The sequence below is a fragment of the Lepidochelys kempii genome, chromosome 8 (assembly GCF_965140285.1).
Source record: "Lepidochelys kempii isolate rLepKem1 chromosome 8, rLepKem1.hap1, whole genome shotgun sequence".
NCBI classification, from domain to species: Eukaryota; Metazoa; Chordata; order Testudines; family Cheloniidae; genus Lepidochelys; species Lepidochelys kempii.
Window position 1 is genome coordinate 86,500,210 of NC_136387.1, and position 25,088 is coordinate 86,525,297.

The window sequence follows — 25,088 nt, forward strand, 5'->3', positions numbered from 1 at the left end:
GTGAAAGAACCAATGTTACTATATGTTATTATTATTATTTATATAGTACCATAGGTGTATATGGTAGGAGCAACTCCAGCAGCGGCCAGAGCAGGGACTGATGCACTGGACGGAGGATGTGAAAGAGGGGCCAGCTGGGGCCACCGCTCCCCCCAGCATCCTCTCTGGGCCCCTAGCTGTTCGGGGAAGACCCCATTCACACACACTCTGGGAGACTAGGACATAGGTTATGCAACCTTTCCCCTAGCCCTCCCAACATGTGGCACTGGGGGAAAAAAACCTGCAGGGAGGAACCAGCCAGAGACTCCAGCTGATAAGAGCAGCTACAGAAGTAGCTAGGGTTGCCAACCCTCCCAGTTTTGCCAGGAGACTCCTGGAATCAGGCCCTATCTCCCAGAGGCTACTGCAGCCAAACTGGGAGATTTTGGGTTCTAACAGTCCAGCAGTGCAGCGGGGCTATGGCAGCTTCCTGCCTGCCCTCTCTCCGCACCGCTCCCAGAAGCGGTCGGCACCATCCCTGTGGCTCTTAGGTGGGGGGCGGAGAGTCTCCGCTCACTGTCCCTGCCCAGAGCGCCGACTCCGTAACTCCCATTGGCTGGGAACTGTGACCAATGGGAACAGCAGGGGTGGTGCCTGTGGGCACGGGCAGCCCACGGAGCTCCCTGGCCCCCGCACCTAGGAGTGGCTGCCAGAGGGATGTGCTCGTCACGTTCAGGAGCTATCCAAGGTAAGTGCCACCCCCCTCTCTCCCTCCTGCACCCCAAATCTCTGACCCAGCCCTGAGTCCACACCCCCTCCTGCACCCAAACTCCCTCCCAGAGCCCGCACCCCCTCTTACACCCCAACCCCCCGTGCCCCAGACTCAGCCCGGAGCCACCTCCTACACCCTGAGCCCCTCGGCCCCACCCCCTACCCCAGAGCCTGCAGCACATCCTGCACCTCAACCCTCTGCCCCAGCCCAGTGAAAGTGAGGTAGGGTGGGGGAGAGCAAGTGACAGAGGGATGGGGGCTGGAGTGAGCAGGGGTGGGGTCTCAGTGAAGGGGCAAGGCCTTGGGGAAGTGGCAGAGCAGGGAGCAAGACACGGGTGTTTGGGTTTGTGCTATTAGACAGTTGGCAACCCTAGAAGTATCCAAAGCAGGGACCTTAGGACATTCAGAAAACTTTTTACAGGTTTGACTGGACTTTTTCTGCCCTATGTTAATTGGCAGTTTGTTCTAACCATCTCCCTCTCCCACCTTAACAACACCCACACCTGCCCCTCTTGCGCTTACCTTCTTCCCTGCCCTGTCCTCCTCAATCACCTTCACTTCAAAGTCACCTCTCCCTTCACTGTTCTTTCCATTTGTCATATCCCCTCCTAACTGACCCCACTTCAAAACCAAAACCAAATCTTGGCACTAACATGCCATTTGCTGCCATCACATTGTTCACTCAGCTGGTGTGTTCTACCCTTTCTAGGGTGACCATATATCCCAAAGGCTGGGGCTGGCATCGCTGCTCATCTGAGCCCTGCCTGCCCCCTTCCTCCTCCCACCACCTCTGCCCTATTCCCATGTGGGGCTGGCATCGCTACCGACCCCCCCCCCAGTTCCTTTGCACCCCACTTTTTTGACAAAAGTGGGCATTTGTCCCATTTGCTCTTACCACCTGATCAAGTCGGCAAGAGCAAATGGGACAAATGCCCACTTTTGCCCAAAAAGTCAGGACGGCCGAGACAGGTCTTAAGAGAGGGACTATCCCAGCCAAAATGGGAGGTATGGTCACCCTAACCCTTTCCCCTACTCCATGTTTGTCTTGTCTATTTAGATTGAAAACTCTTTGAAACCCTGTGTTTGTACAGGCCTAACACCTTCTTCACTGGTCCTTAGGCACTATTGTATTAAACATGATTAGTAATAATGGTGCTTTACAGGCAAATAAATGACAGGTCCAACCCCCAGTGAGTTTTCAATCTGTGAATCTGTTCCTGCAAACACTTACTATCAAATGCAGTGCTCACTCTCACGAATGGTTCCATTCCATTCTGTTCTTGTCTGTTCAGGGTCTCATACCATATCATCTGACTTGCGCTCCCTGTCATTACCTGGCCTGGGCCGGGGAAGCTAATGATCCAACCAGTGGACCAAATTCGGTGATGAATCCTGGTCATGTGCCACCTGAGACATGTTGTGCATACGCCAAGAAAAAGTATCTTCTAGAAATCCATTAAGCCCATTTGTCATGTAATTCTTTTTCTCCCTTTTTTCTCTCCAAAATTACATAAGGATTTTTAAATATATTTTTTATTTTCTTAGTTGATGTCTGCTGTGCTATGTGCCTTTGTTATTGAAGGCAAGGCCAAAGCAGTGCTTCTAACACCTGTAATGGAAAGTGTTAGTGTTTAAGGCAGTTCTAGGATCACGTAGAGTTTCCTCTATAGCTTTGGAGTGGCCCCCAAGAAATTTCTGTCTCCTGTACAAATGAAATTTACCCTTGCTGTTTACAGCTCTGTTGTGTCTCAAAAGCAGAGTTGTTGACCACAGTCCTCACCCCAGAGCTACAGGAGATCTTTTAGGTATTCTGGGCCCAGATCACTTTGTGCTTTGAAGATAAGGATCAAAACTCTGAATTTGACTCTTTTTTTGTGGGTAGCCAGAGTACAGAGAAGAGGACAAGGTTTAATGTGCTTGTGTTAGACTGTGTTGCTGAAGAGATGTGCTGCTGCCTAGACTGTACTAGCTGGAGTTTCTTAAGGACTGATGACTTCATGCCTACTTATATTGCAGTGCTGCTGTAATCCAGCCAGGAGATGCTGAAGGCTTAAATTATTGAGGCCAGGTCATCATTTGTCTGGATGGGATGGAGTCTCCTACCAACCAGAGATGATAGAAAGTGTAACTCACAGACTCTGTGTGAGAGCTCAGTGTCAATGAGGAATGCAGGAGTACTCCTAAACTATGGACTAACTTAACCAGTAGTGAATATGTATCTTCAACCAAAGGAGAGTGCACCATGGCCAGAAACTCCTCCAAGCATTTCCCTTTACCAACCATTGTAACCTTCATCTTGCTTGGGTTCAGCTTGAACTAGCTGCTCTTCATCTGTATGTTATCTGTGTGTTGTTGCCACATGAGCCATGTTTTCTTATTAGTTGTCCTAGTGGCTGCATGTAGATGTTGAATAGGATTAGTGATAGAACTCCTCAAGTTAGGTCTAGTGATGGAGGTGTAGTTTCCCATGACTGTTTGGGGGTATCCCTCCATGCATTCCTCTGAACCCCTTGATAGGGCTATTCTAGATAGTACCCTCTTTGACTGCAAGTTTCTGTAGAAATGCATACTAATTAAGATCTACAATTTAAGGGCCTAATTCTGCAACCATTAGCTAAACTAGCACTCACATGAGCAGGGATTGCTCATATAAGTAAGTGCTACTCAACAAAACGGTTGCACAATCTGGTCCTACATTTTAGAATAACTCATAATAAATGCAGAAAAATCAAATCAAAGCACACAAGGTCCATATGTAATCATAGGAGGACTGGGAATGTATTGTTTCATATATTGGAGTGATATTTTTAAATAGAATCTTTCACTGAAGACCATTGAATATTAAGTCCCCAGAAAAATCATGCAGCAGGTCCTCAAAGAATCAATCCTGAAGCACTTACATGAGAGGAAAGTGATCAGGAACAGTCAGCATGGATTCACCAAGGGAAGGTCATGCCTGACTAATCTAATCGCCTTCTATGATAAGATTACTGGTTCTGTGGATGAAGGGAAAGCAGTGGATGTATTGTATCTTGACTTTAGCAAAGCTTTTGACATGGTCTCCCACAGTATTCTTGTCAGCAAGTTAAAGAAGTATGGGCTGGATGAATGCACTATAAGGTGGGTAGAATGTTGGCTAGATTGTCAGGCTCAACGGGTAGTGATCAATGGCTCCATGTCTAGTTGGCAGCCGGTGTCAAGTGGAGTGCCCCAGGGGTCGGTCCTGGGGCCAGTTTTGTTCAATATCTTCATAAAAGATCTGGAGGATGGTGTGGATTGCACTCTCAGCAAATTTGCGGATGATACTAAACTGGGAGGAGTGGTAGATACGCTGGAGGGCAGAGATAGGATACAGAGGGACCTAGACAAATTGGAGGATTGGGCCAAAAGAAATCTGATGAGGTTCAATAAGGATAAGTGCAGGGTCCTGCACTTAGGATGGAAGAACCGAATGCACAGCTACAGACTAGGGACCGAATGGCTAGGCAGCAGTTCTGCGGAAAAGGACCTAGGGGTGACAGTGGACCAGAAGCTGGATATGAGTCAGCAGTGTGCCCTTGTTGCCAAGAAGGCCAATGGCATTTTGGGATGTATAAGTAGGGGCATAGCGAGCAGATCGAGGGACCTGATCGTCCCCCTCTATTCGACATTGGTGAGGCCTCATCTGACGTACTGTGTCCAGTTTTGGGCCCCATACTACAAGAAGGATGTGAATAAATTGGAAAGAGACCAGCAAAGGGCAACAAAAATGCTTAGGGGTCTGGAACACATGACTTATGAGGAGAGGCTGAGGGAACTGGGATTGTTTAGTCTGCGGAAGAGAAGAATGAGGGGGGATTTGATAGCTGCTTTCAACTACCTGAGAGGTGGTTCCAGAGAGGATGGTTCTAGACTATTCTCAGTGGTGGAAGAGGACAGGACAAGGAGTAATGGTCTCAAGTTGCAGTGGGGGAGGTTTAGGTTGGATATTAGGAAAAACTTTTTCACTAGGAGGGTGGTGAAACACTGGAATGCATTGCCTAGGGAGGTGGTGGAATCTCCTTCCTCAGAAGTTTTTAAGGTCAGGCTTGACAAAGCCCTGGCTGGGATGATTTAATTGGGGATGGGACCTGCTTTTGAGCAGGGGGTTGGACTAGATGACCTCCTGAGGTCCCTTCCAACCCTGATATTCTATGATTCTATTATTCTAAGTGTTGTGTGGTTTATTTTCAGTGTGTGCTTTTGGCATTCAACCACTGTGAAACCTGTCAGATATACCAAGAAAAATCTTGAAATGTGACTGAACATCATTTAGGATTGTGGGTCAGATTCACTGAAAGTGGTGCAGGAATGTACAAATTACATCCCAGGGACAGGCGAGCAATGAGACAACCTTCATTTGCCACAAGGTGCTCTGCAGGTGGAAGCTGCTAAGAAGATGCTCGGATAAAAGTGGCATTCCTTAGCTATCGCAGCTATGCCTCTTGTCAGCCAGTGCTGCCTATGATTTTAGGCTGTTCGGTCACATAAAGCTCACCCCACCCCAGCAGAGAAGGAGTTGTAGCCATTTCTCTGTTGCAGCCTCCTCCCTTGGTAGAATTTCTGTAGCTGGAGCCCTATGCAAAGGTTTACACCAGCATGAAGCAGCATAATCTAGCCCTAGGTGTCCATTAATATTGTTATTTATCAATGCTACAACACAACTGAAAGTTAAAATACTATGGAAAGTTACTTCTGATTAAGGTGCAGAGAAGTACTGTAGTGCCTTATGTCATCTCCTTTTTATTCAAAGATTCTTTTCCTGATGTTTGAATAGCAGAGATCTTAGAATTATGGGTTATTTTATGTAATTCTGTGCTTCGAGCAGGAAGCACCCTTTACTAGATATACATGTAAATTCAAATGTTTAAGGCACTGTTCAGGGAAGCATCCAAAAAGTTGGCGTTTATTGTTAAGCTCCTTGTGTCTTCAAATTAGGCTAGATATATGAAAAAAATAGGTGTTGACTAGAACCTGAATGGAAGAAGGGAAATGAATACTTACTAAACATTTCAGAAGCTCCAAGAAAAAGTTTGAACTTCCTACCTTTGGAATAGTATAGCAATGCCATCCGTTGATCATTGTCATTAAAAGGTCATAAAAATTAATAAAATATTATATATAAAATAAAGAAAAGAGTTTAATAAATTCAGTCCTGCAATGGGTGAAAGTTCAGTGGGGTTCTTTTTTAATTCAATCCCTACAGCATACTATACGGTACTCTCAATTTACTTACCTAATCTTCAATGTAAACACTTTGTATAGGTTTGTCATAGCTATAAGAGCAATTGTTCCACTGTCTGGCTATTCTTAACATCAGAAAACTTATTCTAATAAACAAAGCCCTGCCATGACTGGAAACTGAGGCCAAACCACAGTAGTGAAAGCACAGAATCTTTCCATGTAATCTATATGGGAAGAAGTAAAATTAAAGGTAGAGGAACACATTCTTACAGAACATCTAGGATGTTCTAATACAATCAATATAACAGCACACAGATCAGAATTCAGAGTTCATTCTTAGATTTGGAATTTGTTAATTTTGAAATCATGCAGACGAAGCTAGAAAATATAGAGATTAAGTCATTTACTGCATTTTTTTTCGAAGCCTTAAATCAACCCGGGGCTTTGGGGTTGTTTGTTTTGTTTTTTTGTGCATTCTTTTTCCTGTTGAAAAGATTATACTGTTTTGGTACTCACGTTTCCATTAGCAATTTGTATTCCCAGTTACCAGTAAATTCTTTTGTACAGTTTACCAAATGATATTAGACACCATATGCTAATATTAAGGCTTACATTCAGATAATACTGTGGTGAGGGACTACTTTTACTGGGAATATTGCAAAAATGCCCTCAACAGATTGCAAGAGCAGGTCCAGGATATCCAAGGACATACTGTTCAATAAATTGGCAAGACATAGTACTGAAGAATAATATCTGAAGCAATAGTAGTGTCAAGAGCCAAATCAGTTTTCTGCTATGTCTGCATTTCCAAGACACTCCATTAAAAACAAATGTAGCAGAAACTAAATGGTCTAAAATGTAAACTGGTAGATAAATAGAAAAAATATTTATATATAAATAGAAAAACTTTATAGATGCTAAAGCAATCCAAACCCTCCAGATCCCTCTTTGACCAAAACCCACACCAGACCCGGTACAAACAATTGATAGGGTGTTCCTATTGTCAGTACCAGTGACCATAGTGGAAGAGCAACAAGAAATAATAGATGCAATCCACTCTCCATTCTTACCAATAATTCTTGGCATTTCTTGGTTAGAGTGGCATGATCCATGTGTCTCCTGGTGATGGAGGATCATTAGCTTCTCCTCTGAATATTGCCAGAAAGCTTGCTTGATTGACTAACCCCTAGGTAATCTGCATTCATGGCCCCAGGATTGGATAAGACCCTTGAAAGCGAGAACCTGTTCATCATGGACTAACCAGAAGGCAGCTGCTCCAGACCAGAGCCTCAGGCTCCCCAATAGGTGCCACGACTACTTGGGTGTGTTCAAAAAGAAAAATGTGAATTTCGTGCCCCCACATAAGGCCTAAAAGTGTCCAGTAGACTTACAACCTGGAGCAAAAGCGTGCTACAGATGAATATACGCCATGTCTGAATCAGAGCTGGAGGGCCTGCATGTGTATATCCAGGAAAATTTCACAAAGGGCTTCATTTGAAGACCCACCTCTCCAGCAGGGACACCAATCCTCTTTGTGCAAAAAAAAGGATGTGTCACTATGCCACTGCATAGACTATCACATATTGAATCAGGTGATGATTTGTAACCAGTACCCGTGCTCCTCATCCCAGACTGCTGCGCTGGGCATCACAAAATGCGGAAGAGATGGCCAGCCCTCTGTGGAGATAGAGGCGGTTAGGGACTATTTAGAAAAGCTGGACGTGCACAAGTCCATGGGGCCGGACGAGTTGCATCCGAGAGTGCTGAAGGAATTGGCGGCTGTGATTGCAGAGCCACTGGCCATTATCTTTGAAAACTCGTGGCGAACCGGGGAAGTCCCGGATGACTGGAAAAAGGCTAATGTAGCGCCAATCTTTAAAAAAGGGAAGAAGGAAGATCCTGGGAACTACAGGCCAGTCAGCCTCACCTCAGTCCCTGGAAAAATCATGGAGCAGGTCCTCAAAGAATCAATCCTGAAGCACTTGCATGAGAGGAAAGTGATCAGGAACAGCCAGCATGGATTCACCAAGGGAAGGTCATGCCTGACTAATCTAATCGCCTTTTATGATGAGATTACTGGTTCTGTGGATGAAGGGAAAGCAGTGGATGTATTGTTTCTTGACTTTAGCAAAGCTTTTGACACGGTCTCCCATAGTATTCTTGTCAGCAAGTTAAGGAAGTATGGGCTGGATGAATGCACTATAAGGTGGGTAGAAAGCTGGCTAAATTGTCGGGCTCAACGGGTAGTGATCAATGGCTCCATGTCTAGTTGGCAGCCGGTATCAAGTGGAGTGCCCCAGGGGTCGGTCCTGGGGCCGGTTTTATTCAATATCTTCATAAATGATCTGGAGGATGGTGTGGATTGCACTCTCAGCAAATTTGCGGATGATACTAAACTGGGAGGAGTGGTAGATACGCTGGAGGGGAGGGATAGGATACAGAAGGACCTAGACAAATTGGAGGATTGGGCCAAAAGGAATCTGATGAGGTTCAATAAGGATAAGTGCAGGGTCCTGCACTTAGGACGGAAGAACCCAATGCACAGCTACAGACTAGGGACCGAATGGCTAGGCAGCAGTTCTGCAGAAAAGGACCTAGGGGTGACAGTGGACGAGAAGCTGGATATGAGTCAGCAGTGTGCCCTTGTTGCCAAGAAGGCCAATGGCATTTTGGGATGTATAAGTAGGGGCATAGCGAGCAGATCGAGGGACGTGATCGTTCCCCTCTATTCGACATTGGTGAGGCCTCATCTGGAGTACTGTGTCCAGTTTTGGGCCCCACACTTCAAGAAGGATGTGGATAAATTGGAGAGAGTCCAGCGAAGGGCAACAAAAATGATTAGGGGACTGGAACACATGAGTTATGAGGAGAGGCTGAGGGAGCTGGGATTGTTTAGCCTGCAGAAGAGAAGAATGAGGGGGGATTTGATAGCTGCTTTCAACTACCTGAAAGGGGGTTCCAAAGAGGATGGCTCTAGACTGTTCTCAATGGTAGCAGATGACAGAACGAGGAGTAATGGTCTCAAGTTGCAGTGGGGGAGGTTTAGATTGGATATTAGGAAAAACTTTTTCACTAAGAGGGTGGTGAAACACTGGAATGCGTTACCTAGGGAGGTGGTAGAATCTCCTTCCTTAGAGGTTTTTAAGGTCAGGCTTGACAAAGCCCTGGCTGGGATGATTTAACTGGGAATTGGTCCTGCTTTGAGCAGGGGGTTGGACTAGATGACCTTCTGGGGTCCCTTCCAACCCTGATATTCTATGATTCTATGATTCTATGATCCCAGAATTGTTGGATCACCTGAGAACTGCCACGATCTTCACTAAACTAGATCTTCAGGAGGAATACAATCTAGTTCACATAGGGTCTGGGGATATATGGAAGACCATTTTTATACTTGGTAGTAGGGGCACTTTGAATACTTAGTAATGCCGTTTGGCTTAACGAATGCTCCCCCCAACATTCCAACATTTCATAAACATTGTGTTCAGGGCCATCCTGGATCAGTACCTGATCGTCTACCTTGCTACATTGGTATTTTCTGAGAACCCTGAGCAGCACTGCCATTATGTCTGGTCTGTCCTGGATAGACTACAGAACATTGTTTGTATGCCAAAGTAGAGAAGTCCAGGTTCAACCAGGCCACCGTTGAATTTTTAGGTTCCATCATCTCCGGGGAGGGCACTCAGATGAACCTGTAGAACATGGAAGCCATCCACAACTGGACAGTACTCTGGACCCTCTGAAAACTTCAGCACTTCATGGGCTTTGCGACTGTTTATAGATATTCATCGCCGACTTCTCTGAACAAATTGCCCCCAGCTTCCTTCCTTCATAAAGCCATTTGATTCACTTGGTCACCTGAAGCCCAGCTTGCTTTTGACCCTCAAGACTGCCTTCACCACAGTTCCAATTATGGCACACCCCAACCCCACCTGCCCATTTATAGTGGAAGCAGACACATCCAACATGGCCCTGACAGCGACACAGACACAGACAATTCATCCTTATAGAGATGGACTATGAAATCCTGAGCAAAGAGCTGCTCTCAATAAAAACTGCATTAGAAGAATGGCTTTGCCACCTTGAGGGATTCTGCATCCAGTACATGTTTTTATTGACCATAAGAACCTTGAGTACCTTCACGAGGCTCAAACTTTGAACCAGAAATTGTGAAGGTGGGCCTTGTTCTTCTCCCAATTTGAGTTTACAATTACCTATCACCCAAAATTGGAAAGCTGATGCTCTATCACAAAAGGGGGAATACTACCAGGAAAACAAGGAACCTACTTCTGACCCCACCCAACTCCTCAAGCATGGTATTTTGTAAATGCCACAATTCAGCACAACTTGAAAGAAGAGCCCTGAAAGAAGAGCTGCTTGCCCAAGGGATACAATCTATGCTATTAGCCGCTAAGATGCACTGTTTCGTGTGGGATGGAATAACCTACTTCGATGGATGTATATGTGTCTCCCTGGGGTGTCCCCTACTGGAGGTGCTATGGCTGGGCCACGATGCTCCATTGGCAGATCACTGTGGCAGCCTTAAGATCTTCTGTATAGTTGCCCATTCTTCCTGGTTGTCCCTCATGCAGGTCGAAGTCCAAGTTGATGTGGGTGCCTGCAAGTGTGTGCACATACCAAGAAATCCTGGACCAGACCCCTTGCCATCTTAGTACTCCTGAAGACTCCATCTAGGCTTTGGACCACCATCAGGCTAACCTTCACTGTGGAACTCCCAGCATCTGATGGGTGTGAACTGTCTGACTAACATGGGCCACGTATCCTCTGCTGAGACCACCACCCAACTCTTGGTGCAAAACGTGGTTCTTACTCTGGTTTGTCCACAACTCTTCTGTTTGCCAGCTGTCTGCCCCTGACTTCCTGGTATCCAGACCCAGCTTGACTGTAACCCCACTATTCATCTCCTGACTACAGCTTGATAACTGACCGGTGCACACCGGCCACCCATGGCCCTGCATTAAATCCATCTCTCGAAAGTTCAGTTCAATCACAATTTCATACTACATATTTTAGTTTTCCATTTCAGACAAGCTAGAAAAGTTATAATGAGCTATACATCAAAGTGAAAGGAGGGAGTGCTAACATTTTTACTAAATGCCTTTTTTGTTTTTCCAGTAAGCAAATACCTAAGAATTAGCCATACCCAACATTTTGCTGATAACTTTTTAGATTATCTTATTTAAATGAATATTTTCTATAGTTCCATGCAGATAAAGTTGACTTTCTGATAGTTTTTCACCCATAATGTTTGTTATAAGCCTTTTATCATAACCTATATTTTCAATAATGACCAGTGGTTTTAGGTGCCCAACTTGAGACAACTTAAAGGGATTTAATTTTCACAAAGTGCTGAGCTCCTGCCCTCTGAATACTGAGTCCCTTTAAGGTGCCTCAAGTGGGGTACCCAAAACTTAGAGCATGCCAAATCACTAGCCACTTTTGGAAATATATGCCAACCTGTTTTGTGTTTATCCTGCATGCAGGTCAGAGGTCTTCAGTCTAAACTGAGGCCAGATGCATGTTTCAGTGTCTACTGTTATTTGAGTGTACTTTCAGCCTAATTCATGGAGATCTGTAATAAACTGAGTAGCTGTGGTGCTTCATAAAATAATTCCCCCCATTCCTCCAAAAAAACCTTGCATTAAAAAATGTCTTTAGTTAGGGAATCAATCATCCAAGAAACTGTATAAAGAATAGGGATATTCTTCCAGTCACATAGCTCAATTGTCTGAACATTTCTAACCTTATAAATCTGAATGAAGGCTGCCTCACAAAAAGCATAGTATCCATCATAATAGACTATGCCATTATACATTAAACAGATGCATAATGCAACCAAGTGCAACAAATAAGAGGGGGAACTGGGAATTTGTTTTTAATGTTGAATTGAAATTCAAAAATTTTTGTTACTTCAGAATAAATATACACATTGCTCACAGGTAACTTCTATTTGTATTAAAGAGTTTCTTGTTCACAGTTTAGGCAGTTGGATAAAACCCACTTAATTTCTCTTTGTAATCCTCTGACACAATGCTGAACTACTCATAAGGATCCTCTAATATCAAGATACATTAAACCGTGTTTATAATAGGCTGGGTTAGAAAATATTTAGTAAAGTAATAATTTTCTCCTGCAGATTGATTGATTATTAAGATTCATATTCGTGGCAAAACATGGAACCTGGAGACTTAATCAGTTATTAGTCTAACTACCCTGTCACCAAAACCAAACAAAAATAAACATAGCAGGTGAAATATTGCTGTATCTTAGTTTTTCTTCACCCTCACCTACGTGGGTCAACTCTGACATAAAGATGAAAATTTTATGCAGAAACAAAGACAAAGACCACACAAAAACTACCTAGGATGAGTTAATAAGTTAATTACAATAAGACTCAGCACAGCGATTATTTCCAGTTTTACCGCTTGTTACCAGTTGAGTTTTTCATGAGCTATCACTATTACATACAGTACTACCGTTTTTCTGTGCTGACGTGATTTTCCTGTAATCCCACACCACTGCCTAAAGGAATTGAACACAAAGTGAAATTTTGTAAATGTGTCTCTAACTGATTAAATTGCTCAAAAGATTTTTAACTTTTGTTCTTAATTTTATGAGGGGAAAAATTGATCCCTAATATACATTTATAATAGTATTCTCTATATTTGTTCTTTAGTATTCTTTTTCTCTGGGAATACCCGTATTCATTTTGTATAATTTCAAGCCTTCATCTCAGCCATGAATTGTATCAATTAAAGTTCCTTCTTCCTTTGAAAAAATTGAATTTACTGCTCTTCCAAGTTTGAATGAAAACCTTTGAGATTAGTTTCTGTATCTTCAGTTTTTGAGAAAACAATGAAGCAAGTTTGTTTATCTAGCCTACAGTAGTTTAGCACCCAGATGGCCTTTCCTATCACAGAAACACATTGAACATCATTACTAGTATCCCTAATGCTATGCATAAAATATTCAGATTATATTGAATACAATTTGACTGGGATAAAGTGGTTTACATACTTATCTGGTGAGAGATTTACTGTAATTTTAACAAAAGTAGAGACTAATGGGTTAAGTTTTCAAAATTATCTATGTGATTTAGGAGCTCAAGTCCCATTTTCTAAAGTGATGACATAGAGACTTAAGAACCTAAATTTCATGGAATTAAATAGGACTGAGGTTCTTAAGTGCTCAAAGTCACTTTTGAAAATTTAACCCTCCCACTAGATAACTAATTTTTTAAACCAGAACTGTGCATTGTGTGTAAAGCTCCCAAGATTCAGTAATTAATAAATGATGATAGGAGGATGGATGGTCTTGTTAAGGCACCAAACTGGCGCATGAGAATTTCTCTTCTGATCCCAGCAGACTTCCCATGTAACCTTGGGAGAATAATTTTTTCTGGAACGAAGAATGAATTCCCTTTTTTGCCTGCATTTTCTGTCTGTAAAATGGGAATTATAATGTTTCCCAGCCTCACACCCCCTGTTGTATGATGAATTGATTGTTTGTGAGATATTCAGATTCTATACATAGAAATGCCATGGAAAAGCCAGTAATAATAATTAAAAAATTATTTGAGGAATTGGAATTTTGACAGCTAAGAAAATCTATTTAAGGCATTCCAAATCACCAATTCATAAATGCCTTAGATTCCTTGCAGAAACTGGCTAAATGGAAAAGATTATAGGATGGTCTATTTGAAAAATAAATCTGAGGACCCTTTTTACAACCATGTTGTCAACGGCATAACCTTTGAATATATCACTCAAATATTTAGGAGATATCCTGTATTGGGTTACTTGTTTCTTGAGCAAAGTCATAACTGGAGGTGAGTAGGACAACCAGGTATAGCATTACAGTGCTGAAGGAAAGACTGGAGCTGTATCAAGAGCATTTCAGTGTTATGAGGGAGAGGCATCAAACTCTCTCATAGGAAGTACAATCTAATACCTCAGCAGTGAGTTCAATTCATTATTTAATAAATACAACAAAGTGTCGGACATGCATTAGTCAGTATGGTTAGCGTAGCAGAAACAAAAACAATGGTGCTGTAACACAGTGGGTGATATTTACAAGTGTGCAAATAGATAAGAAAAATATGTGGCTTTACTTTTTACAGGTTGCATTGTTGCAGAATATATACTTGAAAGTAGATGGTTTTTGCGCTCATGAACTTAAGGGAACTAAACAACAGTGCCTAGAACTCAGAGGTAAAATTCAGCCTATGCAGAGGACTAGCTCAAGTCCTATGCACAACTTAGTCCCACTTAGACCTTAGCTTAAGGCCTTTTGTTGGCCTTCTGCACAAGAATGCATGTCATGCTAGGCACGATGAACAAGGTTCTCCACGTAGTGATAGCAATGTACTTTAAATCCAATCTGCAGCACTCCTTCTGCAGTCCTCTGCCTCTGAACAGAGAATGTTAATGGGGAATGTGGGGGGAAAGCAGTCTAGGATGTAAGGAGGACTGTTAAAGGGAAGTGGAGGGGGAATAGGCAGTAGCTAAATAATCAAATTATGCAATAAAACATGTTTTTCATTAACCTATTTAGAGACTTCATGATTTGTAACATTGTTACGGTAACTTCTCCATTACTTTCCCCAAAACTTAGCATGAAACATACACTGCTAATTATGTGAAAAAATAGCTATGCATAAAAAAATAAAAATGAAGGAGTATATTACCTTTTCTTTATTTTCTCATAATTATCCAGCAACACCAGGATTGGGATTCCAAGATCCTTTTGCTAGGCCAATGTTTAGTATCACTGCTTTTTTTTTTTTATTTTAGTTCAAATTTTGAGTTTCTGGGGTTTTATCTAAGAGAATAATTAGTGGTAGACATAATAAAATGCAAGATTTCATACTTAGATTGCTACTCTCCTTTAAAAGAAATACCATCTGATTGAAACAAGGGATACTTTAGCATTGCTTTGATTAAAAATAAGATACAGTGGCTGTATGGTAATAAGTAAATAATTGTGGCCCTGGTTCTGGAAAACACTTAAGAACATGCTTAAATCCATCACTTCAGGACATCACTTAAGCATGTTTAACTTTTTATTCAAGTGCTTAAGATTCATTGACATAAAATTCACATGCTTAAAAGTTGTCCTAAATAGAGAAGCTTTCCTGTACGACGGGTTTCAGAGTAGCAGCCATGTTAGTCTGTATCTGCAAAAAGAAAAGGAGGACTTGTGGCACCTTAGAGACTAACCAATTTATTTGAGCATAAGCTTTTGTGAGCTAGTTGTAGCCCATGAAAGCTTATGCTCAAATAAATTTGTTAGTCTCTAAGGTGCCACAAGTACTCCTTTTCTTTTTCCTGTATGAGAGACTGTACTAAGATGTGATGTAAAGTAACACAAGTCTTTTAGTAAACTGTAATTTCCTGTTCAGCTTTGCATATTACAGATATATCCAAAGGCTCAGTCCTTCACCGCTTGTGCATATAATCTGCCTTTGACTTGACTGGGAGTTTTGGTTACATTCAGAATGCAGAATCAAGATCATCGTCAGTACTGTGTAAGAAGCTAGCAAAAGCCCATTTCATAAAATTCTGGTCTGCACTTTGGCACTGTTGAAGCTATGAGAAATCGAGTTGTCAGTGTTTGCACAGTCTTAAAAAGGGGAACCTATGGAAAGGCCCAGATTCTGCATTGAGATTCACACATGCATTTTCAGTTGATTTCAGTAACAGATATAGGTGCAAATCTGAGGGCAGAATTCAGCCCATATTGATTATTAAATCAGACCTTCCAGTGGTTCTCAGCACAACTTTCATCTTATTTGTTCCTTAGGGGTTGTTTTTCTTTTTGCTTTATTAGGATTAAAATAATAATGTTCAGTGATTAATTTTGATATTGTGTTATCTGAAAAATAAAAGCCCCACCTCTTTGTATCATTTAGAACTGTACAGAAAATATGAATGAACAGTGGAAATAATTGTGCATTCTCAGTGGATGTCCAGGATGACTTAATTGTTCTTTTTCATTTCTAATTTCTATAATTTTGTTAAAACAAAATGAACACTTTCCGCTTTTGTCTTTCTGTTAGTCATCTGTTAAAGTCCCAATCAAAATAGCCAGCAAGCAATCTGAACACTGCTATATCAAAATTTGGTTTTTATTTCAGTTGCTGTTCCTTTTAATATACTGTTGTATTTCTTTATTCTATTTGTATGTATTAATTATAACTATAGTATTCACTGAGACGTTAAAATGGAAGATTGCAATATATATTTGCATTAAGAAAAGGTAAAACAAATCCCTTTTTAAAGAGAGTGAAAATAAGCATGGACCTCCTAGCCAGACAAAATTGTCAAACTTTGGTGTCTAAAGTCAAGTACCTAAATCCATATTTAGGCATCTGAGTCAATGATCTGATCTTCAGCAGTGCTGAGTGCCCACAACTTCCATTGACTTCAATGGGAACCTTGGTGCTTAGCAGATCAGAACATTAGATCATTGATTCAGGTGTCTAAACAGGGATGTAATTGCCTGATTTTAGGCATCCACATTTGAAAATGTTAATGGTAATAATTATTTATTGTTCTAGGTAAGATGAAAGAATAGACATTATCAGTCTTATTTTGTAGTGTGTCTTTCTATCTTTCAGCTGCATTTTCCAGTTATCTTCTAGTTTCATATTGAGCACTCCTGAGACAGGAAGAAAAATGCAAAGATTTCCAGATTGCTGTAAAATAAAAGAATTGGAGATGAGCAATAGATACATTTACTTAATATTTATTCTTTTCTTTCCAGCTCCGAGTACAGCCCAATATGGGATTACCGGTGGTGCTGAAGTTCTGTTCTCCTGCTGGTACCTTGTGTTGACACTATCCTCTTTCACCAGCATATTCTACCTGAAGAACATCATTCTACAATAAATATAAAGAACCATGAAAGGCTTTTAAGGATTCTCTGAAAGTGCTGATGACTGGAGCCAATCTGGTACAGTTTGTTAAAAGCAGCGTGGGATATAATCAGCAGTGCTTACATGGGGATGATCGCCTTCTGTAGAATTGCTCATTATGTAAATACTTTAATTCTACTCCTTTTTTTTTGATTAGCTGCATTACCTTGTGAAGCAGTACACATTGTCCTTTTTTAAGACGTGAAAGCTCTGAAATTACTTTTAGAGGATATTAATTGTGATTTCATGTTTGTAATCTACAAGTTTTCAAAAGCATTCAGTCATGGTCTGCTGGGTTGCAGACTGTAGTTTACAAAAAAAAATATTGCAGTGAAAATGTGATTCTTTAAGGCTGCAATACAAGTATTCAGTTCCCTCTTTAAATACAATTCTATCCACAATTATTCAGAAGCATTTTTATTTTAAGAAATCAAATAATATTGCCTTCAAAACATTTCTTCAAAATATAACAGATATCTAGATTTTCTTCTAGCATGATATTCAGGTTTCAAGAATGAGCCTTGTAATAAGACTGCATAAAGCAGTTCTGCTTCCCCACCCCCCTGTAAATTCAGCATGGGTGTGCCTTCATAAAATATTACTTTTCTCTTCCTCTCCAACAATTCTGGAATGTGTATGGTAAATGACAACCTGTAAATTCAAGCGTACCTAATCTCCAGTTGAGGACAAAGATGCTATTGGCTGAAAAGAATACCTTCTCTTCCACCTCCAGTAGGGTAATGGAACTGCTCCAAACTCTGCCCACAACAACTAAATTACTTTTTTTTAACCAGTCAATCAAGAATAGCACAGGTATATTCCCCTTATTTTTTCCCTCTAGTGTAGTTAATCTGTAGGTTTTGTTTGTAAAACAAGTTTTCCCGGTATAAAATACAGCACAACTCTCTTAAGAGACTTCTTGTGAATGTAGCACTTATCCCTTTCACTGCTCTAAGTCAGAACTCTTAAAAGGCTGTATATGTGAGATCGTGACAGTCCCTTTTTTATTATTGGCCAATACTACATGAATTGATATTCTTGTACTGGAGTTGTACTGATCAGCTAACTTAACAATGATACTTTCATTGCAAATGTTTTTAAATCTCAGATAGCTGAGAATATAGGAAGCATTGAACATACATTTAATATAGATATATTTAAAAACAAGTGGCTCCAATAACTATATTTTGGTCCACCTAGCAAAGGCCGACACATTGCATCTTAGTTGCCAGAATTTCATTAATGCACAGCTAAGATTGTATGAATATCTTACCATAACAATTAATTTCACCTTTCATAAATGACCCTTGCAATCCCCACATATTGCATTGACTTCAAGAGAAGTTTTGCCTGGTAACAGATTGGATCCTAAAATAGCAAATTAATTGTGAGCATTCAGTTGCACTTGCAAAAAAACTAGAGGCTGAAGCAACGTCCCTTTAAAAATTTGACTCATTATGAAAGTTGACCATAGATGGTCCAGTCCATCACCCATTGTAGTCAGTACAAAGATACCACCAGTTTCAATGGAATTGGATTGGGCCCATACAGAAAGAGCTACTGGTGATTAGAAATTCTAATTAAAACATTAATTACAATATAAAATTATCCGGTCACTTGTTCAGTATATAAAACCACAGTAAATAATAAAAAGACTGTTGCCATGTGAAAGGTGGAGTTCTTTATATCAAAAGAAGATTGTCACTGAACACCATATTGCTAATTTGGTGACTTTTTTAGTATCACTGCCACAGAAATTTCACTGAGACATGCTCCTACTCAGTCATTTTTTGCTACTGTGTTAAGCTCTGTAACTAGCTAGCTGGGTACTGTACATATTCAGCACTTTCAAGTTCATTTTGCAAATATCCTGTTTTTTAAAACTCAAATTATGAATTTCTTTAGTACCTTGATCAACTGCCCCATTACTAATATATAAACAAAATATGCAGCAAATATGTTGTAATTATTAAATGACGTTTAGATAAGGAGCATAAAAAGAATACACTGACTCCGTAACAGGGCAATAAAATGTATTGAATCACGCTGTTTATATTCAGTAATGGAGTAGAATATTTCTATTATTCTCTTAAGCTTGTGCGCTAAGCAGGTTCTATTTTCATAAATATGGTGTTTTTTTTAAAAATCTCGAATAACATGATGAAATTTTATTAGTTGGGGAAGCAGTGTATAAAACAGTACCACCCATATTGTACACTGTCCTGACATTCTGCTCACTCTTGTATTGCAGCTTTAAAGTGCTAAGCTCTAGAATCCATTCAACAGGAAAAAATGGTTCAGAAAGTATTACAGGTCAGTTACCATTTTATGAAGACAGAAACAGATCAAGGAGATGTATAACTCATATGCCTCTTCTCACATGAATTAGGAATTGTTTCTATACTGTAGCTGGACCAAATTCTATATTTAGGCTAATTGTTTTTTGCCATGATTACTGACAAATAGAATGTGAGGATTCTGGCAGCAGACTAGAGTATGGAAACATTTTTATTAGATATGAAAAAATGAAGTATTTACTTTTTTGCATCATGAGAATATTCTTGCTAATAAAGCCACTGGAAAACATAGGCCAAATTTTCAACCCAGCCTCTGAATTTGCACTTGCCATTTTTGTGAGATAGTTTGTAGCATGCAAAAATCCATGTTTCTAGGCACAACATTTGCTTCTGCAAATTAGGTACCTAAACATCTATCAACTCTGCATGTTCAAAAGTGATAGTTTGGGTGTGCAAATTTAAGAGACCAATTCTGCACATAATTACTGGGGCCATTCACATTAACACTATGTTGGTCATTACGTGTTTGTAGGATTGGTCTCTCACAGGGTGTTTATGAACACCGGACCATCTAAGGCTCCAATTGTGCAAAGGATTATGCATATGCGTAACTTCATGCACTGAGTAGTCCCAGAGAAACTCCTCACAGTACATAAAGTTAAGCAAATTCCAACGTTTTTGCAGGGTTGGGGCCCAACTCAATATTGGTCAAATAAAGTTACTTGCATTTTAGGTTAATCTGTTCCATATAATAACCTGATAATTGTACAGTTTGGAACTTATTGGGACATTCTTTCAACATGGACTGTGCAGACTGTTGAAAATTAAATACAGTAGCATTTTACAAAATTGATCTTTTAATCTCTGGCAGATATTTACTTTCTAGCTGATACTTTCATGATATAGTCTATGTTCATCCAGTTGATACCCCTTACAGTTCAGATTTTTTAATCAATTATTATTATATTTATCCCAACCATGAAAAAATATAGAAAATAAATGGATTTGCTCCAAGCAGTACAACATTTCTTATGCTAAAACTGTGGTCCCGCACTTGAATTACTAAAGTTTGTAATTCCATAAGTTCCTGAATGTGCAATAACTCAGGTCTATTAACTACCATTGCATTGATGACATAGATGGGCAATGGTGCTGTAATTATAGTGTTGTTGACCATGATTCTTTACTAATATTGAATTTAAGGACGTCTCAGAATTTCTAATACAAACGCAGTTTCAAGGGTTTATAACTTGGCAGGAAAATATATTCTTCATAACTAGACAGCTTTTTTAACTTTTCTATATATATTTAGAAAATATGCTGTTTCTAAGAGACAGGAGTATTGAAGACATTACCAGTGAAAGCTGCTCTTTTGCACATTTTCAGAGTTAGCACTCTAGCAAAATAATGATAAACGTTATGCCTACCAAAATATCTGCTTACCCCACATAACTGTGTATTAAAGAATGTGTATACCAAAATATGTATTTACCTGGAAAAACAATATGCCTTAAAGTCTAAATATGCATTTACTTCTAAGACTGGATCTTGCTCTTCCAGTTTGGAGGTAAATAATCCATATTTCACAATCTGCCATGGAAGATTTTGTTTCTTAAAAAACAAACATGATCAGTTCTTTTTTAAAAGTATGAAATAATTTTAAAGTTCTTGTACAAACTAACATATGTGAGGAAAGGAAAAGTTAGGATGAAACTCTGTCCTGACACTCTGACCTTCTGAATTGCAGACAAATCTACTTGTTCTCAGCAATTTTTGCCCTGAGAAAATGACAAGGAGTTTGGTGGTTGCCACGGAAACTTGTACATTTGCAAGTAGATATTACAGAATTTCCTGTACTTACTAAAGGAAATGCTGTGAACAGGTGGTAGGGTACATTAATGCAAGGGCATATGTAAAGATTTTTATAGGTATCACTGAATGCTCATTTTGAATTTTTCTTCTCTCTCTCCCTCTCACAGGAGCCCCCTCCAGCTGGCCCTATTTCCCTGTCTTTAACACAACACAATAACATTTCTTCCACATCCCAAGCCTTCTGGGATAGAGCATCTCCTATTCTCTTCCTGCCTTCTTGCTCAGCTCCATTCCCTACTCTCTCACATACACACTGATCACTTCCTTCTGATTGCTGGCCTGAGAGTTGGGTCAAGAAAAAATAGCTGGGAACACAAATTATTCCAGGAGTTTCTGACAGTTGTGAGGAAAGACAGTCATATCAGGATTGCAGCCAGGCAGAAGGAAGGTGTCTGGCTTTAGGGAGATAAGGCAGGACTATACTTACTGTATGCAGAAGTCCCAGCTGGCCCTATTTCCCAGCTTCTGGAAGCCTTCACTCATTCACAGCATTGTACCACCATTGACAATGGCTTTCCAAAATCCTTAGGGCCACATGCAGCTGATGCTGGCCTAAGTGCATGAATATGTGAGACCAGAATTTAAACTTTAGAAAACTCTTTGTCCTGAAACCCTTAGAGAACTGACTAATTAACTCATCATATTGTTGTACCTAGTACTGAGCCTACTGTAGCAATTATAACGGTCTCAGAACAGGGCACAGTGTTAAATACAGTACTGCATTTCCTAAAGACCTATGCAGCAAAAAGCACCGGCTTGGCTGCTGACCTAAAGACGCTCTACATGCCCCATTAAAGCTGCTTTCTGTTCTGAGGGTTCTGTTCTGTTCTGTTCTCCCAGGTAACAGCCTCATGATGCTAATATGCAAACAGCTGACTTAGCCCTTCTATCTCCATTCATGTGGCATTCAGAGGTGTTGAAAATGTACTGCTCATGCTCAGTGCGCCCTCAGATGGCCTTATATCAGGTGGACATTCCCTTTGTTGATGGACATTGAGCCTGCTGGGGAAGATCTGTAGAGAGGAAGTATGGTCTAATGACAGTAGATCAACATGACTGAATTCTGACAACAGGAGTGAGCACATTGCCTAAAGATTACTCCTTTCCCCCATAATAAAACAGTGCCTGGGAGGGAGGGATGACAGGACATCCCAAACTATACCTCACCAGCATCTGGGGTGGGGGGAGATACAGCTCATGTTACAAAGAGAAATATTTTTAATTAGTCAAAAAAATGTTTCTTAGGCCAGAGCTGGCTTCTCTTAGTCTTTTGTGAGGCTGTATAATACTCTAGGATGGTTGTAATTTCCTCAGACCATGTGCCTTAGCTGGAGGTGGATAGATGGATTATTGCTGGTGGAGAATTGTGCAACTGTTCCCACCTCCAAGCTACATAACTATCTCTGAGCTTTTTAGTTTATGCCAGTTTTGCCCTCTGCACAGCACAACTTATCTTCTGAATAGGTATACTTGAGATCTCCTGATCCAGAGCCAGTATAACCTTAACTTTTCTGGCTGTGCCAAAATTTGTGTCACATTTTTTGTTCAGCTAGGGAGGGTAGAAGTTGTGAAGTGAAGACTTCAGTTTCAGTTTGACTCATCTTAACTATGTTCATTACACATGAATTGAAACATTAAATGCACTTAAAATGGGTTGGGTCTGCTAACAGTTCAATCATATCTTGCTTTTCTCTATTGAATATTTAGAGGAAGGAGAGCAATTTTAGTCTATCTTCAGAATGGACCCTTACATTATAACTGAAAATAGCCAAGTAAAAAAACAACTGTCATAAGGATAGCAGGAAAATGCTGAAGGGATTCCAAATGAGATCCATGTTCTGTCCAATACCTGACTCTGGTTCTCAAAATGAATATAAGTTTGGGTGTAGGAGATTTCCCCAGGTCACCATCACTGCTGAGCACTAATTACTATATGCATATTTATTCTTATCCTAACAAGTCGACTTTCTGTTAACCGTATGCCTAATTTCTAGAGTTTGAAGGCTTCTCCACTTTGTGAACTTCTGCTCTAAAATTTATATATCAACATATTCATTTTACACTTCTGATAAACCAGAGATGAATCACAACTAAACTCAAGATGCCCTAAATTGGATTTAAAAATATATTAGAAGCTCAGCTCTCCTATGTTTTGGTCTGACCACATATAAACCTGTATTTTAAAACAAGATTTGGGGCCAGATTCTCAGCCCTCCTATGACTATTTTATACCTCTCCAATGGCACAAAGAAACCATAAAGCTGTTGGATCCAGCCCTTTGAGGATTCCCATTGGAAGGGGAATTGCTGAGTGACATAGTATACTTTTGAGCAGCTCTGCACCATCGACTATCCCATCCCTGGTACAGGAGCATTCTGATACCCCAGCAGTCCTTGGCTGCTGGAATGGCCTGTTGGGGACTGCTCTAACTTATGCCAGGAGCCATCACCATGATTGGGTAAATGTAAAGGTGACATAAGGTCACCTTTCACTTTGATCTTGCTCTGAGCACAGCTCTGCCCAACCAGAGAATTTGGCCCTTAATCTTGAAGAACTTTAAATAAAAATGTAAACAAAAATGAAAAATAATGAGGGGACTGTAATTCTACTTGCAATCAATGTTCATCTATTCACTTTTTTTTTTTATTCACCTTCTTTGGGAACTATTAAACCTGGTGAAACTGAAACCACCTGAAGTCAAATAGATTACATTTCTGCAGCAAAACACAGAATTTAAAGACAGGAAAGAAGACAATATTGTAAAGTTAATGCCAATAAGACCACATGAATCTCCCCCAAAATGTTTTAAATATGTGAATATTCATTATCCTGTCACTGCTTTTTGCAGACTGCAGCTGAATAAATGCCTGTAATGATGTATACATTATATTCAGCGTCCAGAGGGCTAAGCAGTCTGTTTTCCCCAATGAACATCTATCCTCTTTATTAATTTCCAACCAAAAGCAAAATACAATTTACCCATTACAAGATGTGAAATATGTACAATAACATAAGCTTTCCACTTAACAAACCCATTACAGTCATAAGTGCACAGCTCCCATTAACCTTAAAGGCATCTACTTAAATGCGACTCTGAAGTGAGAATAAACTGTAGGGACTTTAGATAACACTGATCTTGCTTTTTTGTATATTTCCAATTGTGGAAAGGGGGGGGGGGGCCCATCCCTTTTCCAGTTTTGTGATTATGTCTTGCCCCTCCTCCCCCAGTATAAAAAGCACCCTTTTCTCACCTTCTGGAAGATTAATTTAATTTCCAAGATACTAGTCATTTAGATGTGCTTAACATTTTTGAGGTATCACTTGAGATAGTGATACTTCATCAACTAAATACAAATGAGAGTGGTAAAACATTCCAGGAAGCTACAGTAAAAGTTGGCCAGTCTACTTCCACTTAATGCTAATGAGACAGTTTCTTGTAAAAATTCCAACTTGATAGAAACTACAGGAGGTAGCATGGTTCATTAGGCTACAAAAGCTTTAAAATGTTAAAAGGACTGTTTTTCCTCCCTCATTTCAAGTGATTTGCTAAAAGCACTGGGATGTTCCACTATGGAACTTTGAATTCACTCTTCCCTTCATTAATTTTGATCTTTTTACATTTAGAAAAAAGTTAACTTTAGGGTAAGCCACTGTAAATGCCCTTTCCCCCAATGACTGGAAATGTCTTTAAAACTGAAGAGACTATGAGTTTAATACAGTAAAGCAACAGGACTTGTTTTCCAATATATTCTGCCTATAAATGAAGATAATGTGCTAAAAATTAAAGAATGTAAATTGCATTTGAACATGTTTAAATTACCTTTAACCACACTGTATAAATCTGTTGGGTCTTTTTACCCATTTGCTCATAGAAGTAGAAAAACAAACTGGATTATGCTAGTTCTATGGCCTGACATCCTGCCTAAAACACACTTGAGCAGTGACCTAAGGAAAATGTGGTCAATGGCTCTTCTATAGATACTCCTTTAGAAAGTGATGCCTTTGATTTTAAGCTGCTTTAGCTGGTGTCT

At 40.3% G+C, this 25,088-nt stretch overlaps 1 protein-coding gene across 1 annotated transcript in view; it reads left to right on the forward strand.

The window, feature by feature from the left end:
* The window catches only part of NEGR1 (neuronal growth regulator 1), a 604,691-nt gene extending 587,432 nt beyond the window's left edge, over nucleotides 1-17,259 (forward strand). The window contains exon 7 of the mRNA XM_073357343.1: nucleotides 16,738-17,259. Within this exon, the coding sequence (XP_073213444.1) occupies nucleotides 16,738-16,862 (125 nt within the window). The 3' untranslated portion in view covers nucleotides 16,863-17,259. The remainder of the gene's footprint in view (nucleotides 1-16,737) is intronic.
* Nucleotides 17,260-25,088: the final 7,829 nt, after the last annotated feature.